At 36.8% G+C, this 8839-nt stretch overlaps 1 protein-coding gene across 1 annotated transcript in view; it reads right to left on the reverse strand.

Annotated features, from left to right (window-relative positions):
- LOC128698122 (thioredoxin-related transmembrane protein 1) overlaps nucleotides 1–8839 on the reverse strand; it is a 63106-nt gene that overhangs the window by 37427 nt on the left and 16840 nt on the right. Inside the window, exons 2-3 of the mRNA XM_070090218.1 lie at nucleotides 6629–6790; nucleotides 5683–5839 (exon numbers count right to left, since the gene is read on the reverse strand). Of these exons, the coding sequence (XP_069946319.1) occupies nucleotides 5683–5839; nucleotides 6629–6790 (319 nt within the window). The remainder of the gene's footprint in view (nucleotides 1–5682; nucleotides 5840–6628; nucleotides 6791–8839) is intronic.

Raw genomic sequence — 8839 nt, forward strand, 5'->3', positions numbered from 1 at the left:
AACCAGTATGTGTGAAGATATAAGCCACAAAGACAACACGATATCATGTGACCATGTGGTTCGAGCCTGGCTAAGGTAACATGTTCTAGTATAGGATACATTTGTATTACAAAAATTAATGACGTGACGAGAAATAATTTTGTCAAATACACCAGTCATTTCTCACCGAAGTAGGGTGACCTCTCTCTCTCTCCCTCCCCCCCCCCAAAAAAAAATTATACAGAGGACGTGCATTCATTATCATTCTCTCAAGCCCTGTTTAGCCAGATACTATATGCCGAAATCTGTGCCCAGTCTGTAACATCCCCCACCTATGGGACTCAATTATATATTACCTAAATCAAAAGAAAAAGATAATCACAGACACATCCCTACAATCATCCCATGTCCAGGAAACTAGTAAACATGGCTGATTCCATATACAAAAATGGACGTCACAATACTGTACTGTGGCCTGAAGAAAATCACTTATTTTACAAGTCTGAGAAGACATTTTAGATGACTCTTCAGTCTGCTTTAGATCATTATTAAGCCATGATTTGTTGATTCGGGATAAACTGAAAAACCTAGTAACAATAAAATATTGTACATGAAAAACTGATTAATGAATCTCGGCACTTTTACAAAGGGGCGTTCCTGTCTTACGAATTTACCAACTTTCTTCACTAAGGTATTTGAGGAGGTAGATCATGGTATTGAATATGATATTGCAGAAAATGGACTTCAGTAAGGCTTTCGACAGAGTTCCACAACAGAGGCTGTCGAGAAAGCTTAAGGCACATGGAATAGGAGGAGAATTTTTTTCCTGAGTAGAGGCATGGTTGAAAAATAGGTAGCAGAGTGTTTGCATAGATGGGGAGAAATCAGAATGGGGGCATGTCACGAGCGGTGTTCCTCAGGGGTCAGTGTTGGGCCCCTTGTCGTTCGTAATTTACATAAACGACAGATTAGGGAATAAATAGTGACATAAGCAAATTTGCTGATGACACCAAAATAAGCCGTCCAAGTCATTCTAATGAGGACACTAGAGCACTCCAGGATGCTTTGAGTAAACTGATGCAGCGGTCAGAGAAGTAGCAGATGCAGTTTAATATAGACAAATGCAAAGTTCTAAATGTTGGACAGGCAAATAACCATGCCACATATAAACTAAATAATGCAGATATTAATATTATGGATTGCAAAAAGGATTTAGGAGTTCTAGCTAGCAGTAATCTGAAACCAAGACAACGGTGCATAAGTGTTCCCAATAAAGCAAACAGAATCCTTGGCTTCATATCAAGTATAAATAGAAATCCTCAGGTTGTTCTTCAACTCTATACAGTGGACCCCCGCGTTACGATATTAAACCATACCTGAGAGCTCATCATAATCCAAAATAATCGTTAGCCAAATTAATTTTCCCCATAAGAAATAATGGAAATCAAATTAATCCGTTCCTGACACCCCAAAGTATGAAAAAATTTTTTTTTTACCACATGAAATATTTATTTTAATACACACAAACTGAAGAAGACATGCACAATTACTACTCTACTATGAATAGAATACATGACACTTACCTTTATTGAAGATCTGGTGATGATGGATGGGATGGGAGGAGGAGGGGGGAGAGTGGAAGTTATAGTTTAGAGGGAGAATCCCCTTCCATTAGGACTTGAGGTAACAAGTCCTTTTCCGGGGTTACTTCCCTTCTTCTTTTAACCCGTAAACGGTCCAAATGTATATATACATTCACTACCGTACTACCCCAACTTTTTTGAGAAAAAAAAAAACATTGTTGTTTTTTAATAGGAAAAAAGAGCATATAGTACCCAGGCATCCCCAATTATTTTAATATGGTGCACAGTGAGTGCTCACACCCATTCTCACATGTCTAGGCGACTCAGGCTTATTGTGGCAATGTGAAATGTAGGACACACAAAACGTATATATACGTTTGGGGCACTAGTGGTAAAAACGTATATATACGTTTGGACCGTTTACGGGTTAATGCCACTAAGACCAGCTTGAGGTTCACTGGACAATCTGTCCATAGAGCTCTGTACCTCCCGTTCTTTTAAGACTTTCCTAAAATGTGCCATAACATTGTCATTGTACAGGTTGCCAACACGGCCTGCAGTAGCTGTGTCAGGGTGATTTTCATCCGTAAAGGTTTGCAGTTCAACCCACTGTGCACACATTTCCTTAATCTCTTTTTTCAATTCCATACTAATTCTCGCCCTTTTTACCACAGGGATGGCACTAGAAGCTTTCTTGGGGTCCATGTTGACTTATTTTGTAGTTACAAACACTAAAAACACTGGGATAATGTGAAATGTACTGAATGTATGCGTAGATGCGACAACACTGGCTGGCTTGTAAACACTGGCGCTGAGGCCACACATGGGACCCGTCCCAGACGAATCACGTAAGGCGAGTTTTTTTATCGCGAGGCGAGGCAAAATTTTTGCATTCAAATGCTTCGTATGGCGGATTTAACGTAATGCAATGCATTCGTAAGGCGGGGGTCCACTGTATATCTTTGGTTAGGCCTCACCTAGATTATGCTGCATAGTTTTGGTCACTGTATTACAGAATGGATATAAATGCACTGGAAAATGTACAAAGGAGGATGACAAAGTTAATCCCATGTATCAGAAATCTTCCTTATGAGGATAGGCTGAGGGCCATGAATCTGCACTCTCTAGAAAGGCGTAGAATTAGGGGGGGATATGATTGAGGTGTATAAATGGAAAACGAGAATTAATAAAGATGTAAATAGCATGCTGAAAATATCTAGCATGGACAGGACTCGCAGCAATGGTTTTAAATTGGAAAAATTCAGATTCAGGAAGGATATAGGAAAGCAATGGTTTGGTAATACAGTTGTGGATGAGTGGAACAAACTTCCGAGTACTATCATAGACACTAAGACGTGTAGTTTTAAAAATAGGTTAGGTAAATACTTGGGTGGGTGTGAGTTGGACCTGACTACCTTGTGCTACTAGGTCAGATGCCGTGCTCCTCCCTTAACCCTTAAACCGTCCAAACATAGATCTACGTCCACGTGCGGGGGGGTCCGAACGTAGATCTACTTTTTTTTTACAGGCTTTCAAATGGGGAAAATCAAGGTCTGAGCGCTACGCATGTGAACGTAGATCTACTTTTGGACAATTTAAGGGTTAAGTGAATATGACGGACCTGACTATGTCAAGGCATTAAGCCGGTGGGAGAACTGGACCTGCCTCGAATGAGCCAGTAGGCCTGATGCAGTGTTCCTTCTTATGTTATATAAAAATAAAGAATAAATAACACAAGGGAAAGTACAAAGGATCTTCATAATTCGCATGGGCCGCATTCTTGAAAACTGTGCAACCAATGACTTCCATGACTTGTGGACTGAAGGTCTGAGGAATGCCAGTTGACCCGGTTTAAATTTTTTCTTTCATAATATTGGTATAGAACAACAAGTAGTTGATGAATTAAACATGTCTAACATCTGAATATCTATTTTGACATTTTGAATGTCTAGTTTCCCCAACTAGTGCCTTTTTTATTTCATTAGAGCTTAATTATTAACTGGAGAGAGCATATTCCTTCTGCAGAAAGTGGGAAGTGAAAGCATGAATTACCTTCAAAACTACCAGCACTTGCATTTTTGTTGCAAACATTCATGTTTGAAACAGGAGCCTTATCTTACCTTCCATTAATTGTTCCGTCACTCAAGACCCAAGTAAATAGTTATGCGGCCCTGCGACCCTTATCAGCCAAAATGACTGACTGTAGCCTTGACCTATGACCTTCGTCTACACCACATCATAAACACTATTCAATTTTCTCTTTGGATAATGTTTTCATACTATTAATCACCAACATATTCAACAATTACATAAAGCAAGAATAGATAATTAACTCTAAGACACAAGACTGTGTAATTACAGTGTAGTTATGTCTCACACTAGCTATATGAGTAACCTACCAGCCATCACCACCACCACTACCACCTCTACTCTAACATCACTTTTCTTAGAAATTGTAAGTTTCACACCTAATTGTCTTCTTGGTACCCACAGATTCCCTTTTATTTCTTTTGGGTATTAAGATTAATATCCAGAAATGAAGTAAGGTGATACAAGCGAAAAATGGAGAAGATAACCAGTGTGCATGTGCCATGTGGTACATGTCTAGAGGCTGACAACTAGTTTATTTACACAATGCAGTGATGCTAGGCCTCCCCATCATAACAATGGCCATGCCAAAGGGGTGGAGAGAGAGACTATAGCTTAGTGTGCTCTTCTAATTCTGGTCTAATGTACCTTAATGGTAATAAAAACGCTACTATTGGAAACGAAAACTTAATTTAAATTACAGAATGTTGAAAAATGCAAGCTATGATCATGCGACTTACTGTTGTCTACTGTAATCAGAAATATTAAGTTACAAATACATTAAACCCTCAACATAACAGATTAATGGGGAATTGTCCAAGTGCCTTAGAACAAAATAAGGTTAAAAGAAAAAGCAAAAATGCACTAAAATACTGTACTGTATACTTAATATAGTACTTAAGACAATTCACAGTTATATCACAATACAACACTGAAAATAAAAATTGAATGTATAGTTTAACAAATGGATTTTACCTACTACTGTATTTTAAAATTTTATGTTGAAGGTTTACTGTCCTGTACTATTTATTTGTTGTATTCAAGTTTGAAGAGTATAAGTAGTGTGTTTTGTGTGTGAAACTGTATTCTAACAATTGCACTAAAAATAATTTAAAATTTGTCATACTTTAGAGCCCCATGTTAAAATTTTCCTGGGGATAATATATTTTGCTCTCCTTCACTCATGGCCTCTCCTCTTTCACCCTAGAAGTTTTTCACATTTGACTTGTCTCTAACTATATTTGATAAAACGACTGCTTGCATGACAAATATAGCAGCTGGGAGAATTTACCTTGCAGGTTACTGTAGATGTGCCCAGGACAATAAATGTCCTGGGTGGTGCAAAATTACACCAGATTCAACTGTGCCATGTCAAAAAACTCCCAAGTTACAGAATTAAAAGCTACTGTATTTGCTAAAAATTTCAGGAACTAAAGCTCTCACTGCATGGTGTCACACCAGGCCTCCTAAAGTGGAAAGGATTTATTACAAAAATGAGAACTAGGACAAAAGAAAGCAAACATAAGATTTTATTCAGATTACTAACCAAGAATAACCCACGAGAGTCAGTGTGGCTTGTTTCCAGTACGAGCTTATGAATTTCTTCCCCAGCAAGAGATTCAAAGGATCGTAGAAGAAACAGTCTGCTAACACCTGGGTACCTATTTACTAATAATTGAGCAGGAGCAACAGGTGTAAGGAAACATGTTCAGGATTTATGCTTGTTCTAGATTCAAAGTCAGATCCTTCAGCTGAGAGAAGGTATTATCACTTGAACAAGACATTATTATTACAAGTGTACCATATATTGAGTGAAAATATAAGTTTTAAGATTTACCTGTCATCTTGCATGTTCATGCGACAAAGTAAAGACCAGCAATCCAGCTAGAGTGCAAAGTGTATTGAAAAATATACACCAAATTCAGTTATAACTGAGCAGCAAAAAAATGAAGTGTTGTAAAGGGGATTTACTATGGTTTCTTTACATCAAATACATAAAAATTTGAACTACAGGAAATATTATATACAGTACCTTAAAGAACTGAGAAACAACAGACATTTGAAATGAGGCAGGCGATTTCCAGGCAGGCACTTCTTCAATTGCCTCCCAACGACGTTCCTCAATGAAGCTCATAAACTCATCTTTGTCACGTGAACCCCGGTATTGTCGAAACACTCCGTCCTTAACACTGAGGTAAAATTAACATTTAGAAATTTTATTTAAACCATGAAGGCATACTGCAGCTGCAGTTTAAAATGTACTGTACCTGCTATACTTTGATCTACCCATTTATAGTACACATAAGCAAAGGTCAATTAAATAAATTCTTTCCCACAGAGAGGTCTACCCAATAGCAGTGGAATATCTTCATACCATTCAATTCAAAACATTTCCATAGATAAGTTTCTGCATAAAACTTTTAGTTAAGGCTTAAATAAAAAAAGAACACAGCCTTCATTTGAAACTAAGTGACAATTCTTTCATAAATGCTCAAGAAATTTTCACATTTCATTATAACAATATTTTTCCACCAAAACTCCTAAACACTTACTTGCTTAGCTGAAGAATGCTAGTTATCCTATTCTGTTAAATTAATGAACTCATGACATACTTCTAATCCTCAACTACCATCCTATCAAGATTAAGAAACTTTTTAAATTGTATGCAAAGAATTAACAATGTATTATCAGCAGTATGTTGTATTACAATGCTGGGAATATAAATAGCAACATTCAATTTGTCTTTCTGCCATTTTGGAAAATGTAATACTGTATCATATTTTAAACATTTACATTTACTATATATACGTACGTCTTTAAATGTTAATTAGCAACTTGTTACATAGCCATCTTTTTCTTCTTTACAAAAGTTTATTTTCTGGGCAATGACTATGTATAACACCTTTTACAAAAAATAACTTAAAGGGTATATTTGTTCTATTTTAGTGTCTAAGCCAAAACTTAAATATTGTACTTACTGGTAGATTGTTGGAAGTGCAGTGACCATAAAACGTCCTGAAAGTCCGGGTGAAGTAGTTACATCAACCTGGCCTACAGATATTTCAAGATCATTGCTCCAACTGGCAAATTCTTTCCAAATAGGTTTCAAAGCCTTACAAGCTGGACACCATGGAGCAAAGCTGTGGAAGATAACTATAATATACTTTACTGTATTGAGAAAAAGAAAAAAAAGAAAAACAAGCTATGTCTTCCTTTCTGCTACAATTCGTACAAATTGCTTGATTATGATCGAAAATCCTATACAGTGGAACCCCGAGTTTTGGCCTCCCTGAGTATCAGCCGCTTTTTTTGGCTAAATTTTGTCCAGAGTTTTGGCCATTGCCTTGTCTTTCAGCCGGCGTACCAGACCTGTCAGCTCCTGCGTGCCTCCCCGTGCGTTGTAAGCCAGTCTAGCTTTGTTTATCCTTGAGTGAACATTACCCTGCACGCCCATCCAAACATTCCACAATAAATTCATTGCATTTACTGCTTGTTTATTGATTGTGACTGTGAAATAAGCCACCATGGGCCCAAAGAAATTTCATAGTGACAGTTAGGCAGTGGTTGAGGCAATAAGTCCTCCCTCTCTCCTCCTCCCTATCTTCCAGATGCCAACAAGTCTTCAATAAAGGTATGTAAATGTGATTTTAAATGTTTGTTTAAATGTTTATTTGTGTATTGTATTACTCATTTAATACTATATGTATGTTTTAAGTACTATATATTAACCCTTTCAGGGTCTGTGCCATAGATCTACGGCTTTACATTGAGGGTCCAAACCGTAGATCTACGCCATGAGCTCAGCTCACTCTCATAAGCTGTGAGCTGTAAATTTGGGCCTAGATATGAGAGAATACATCTATGTGGTATGTGTGCACCACATAAAACAAATCCTGCAGCACAATGAGAGAAAAAACACTGAGACCATAATTTTCGATTAAGACAGCGACTTTGGAGTGTTTTTCGTATGCTTTTTATAGTTGTATTTGCGACTTCTTGGTCTCATTTGATAGAATGGAAGATATATTACAGAAATAGAGATGATTTTGATTGGTTTTAGTACTGGAAATGGCTTGAAACTGAGCTCAAACTAGCAGAAATGTTAGTATATTAGACCCACCATGCCAGCTGGTGGGTCTAATATATGTTAACAAATGTGGTGATATTATTTATACAATTTTTACTATATTGCATAACAGTAGATCTTCTATTTTTTGGTTTGAACAAAAAATCAAAATAGAATAAAAAATCAAAATAGAATTCATTTGTTAAGCCTGAAAACGTAACTAATGAACAGATGAAATGTTAGTTAAGTGCCAGGAATGCCTGCATTGTTCATTCTGGACTATTTTGAAATTGGAATATTTTGAACTTTGCATTAAATTGGCCAAATTACCAATTTCCAATCGCTTTATTTTGTAGTTTAAACAGTTGACTTGGTGATTTCTTGTGCTCAGTCGATAGAACAGAAGTAATACTAGTGAAATAGCTAAGAATTTGGTCGACTGGAACAATGTAATTGGCCACAAATGGGAGTCAAAGTCGGCAAAATCACAGATGATAAATATCGCTGGCACATCAAAATTCGCGAGAGCATAATTTCGTCAATTTTCCATCAAATTTCGTACTTTTTGTTTTATTACCTTCAGAAAAAGATTCTCTATCATTTCATAAGAAAAAAATAACAAAATTATATTTTGAAAATTCTTGGACCCTGGTGCACACTTTGAAATTTGGCCTCTGGACCCTGAAAGGGTTAAACTATAGTTATTCTTTAAAAAATAAATTTTTTTGTGAATATTTTTGTAGGTCTGGAATGGATTAATTGTATTTACATTATTTCTTATGGGAAATATTGCTTCGACTTTCGGCTGTTTTGAGTCGAGGCCTAGCTCCTGGAACGGATTACGGCCGAAACTCGAGGTTCTACTGCACTTGGAATGCCCCTAGTAGTTCAGATAGATAAAAACATTATGCATAGAATATAAGGTCATTATAAGTATCTTTTATATACTTTCAGGCTTCAAAACACATGAGCATGCATATACAGTGGACCCTCGACCAACGATATTAATCCGTTCCTGAGAGCTCATCGTTAGTCGAGTTAATTTTCCCCACAAGAAATAATGGAAATCAAATTAATCCGTGCAAGACACCCAAAAGTATTGAAAAAAAAAAATTTTACCACA

The sequence above is a fragment of the Cherax quadricarinatus genome, chromosome 31, assembly GCF_038502225.1.
Source record: "Cherax quadricarinatus isolate ZL_2023a chromosome 31, ASM3850222v1, whole genome shotgun sequence".
NCBI lineage: Eukaryota > Metazoa > Arthropoda > Malacostraca > Decapoda > Parastacidae > Cherax > Cherax quadricarinatus.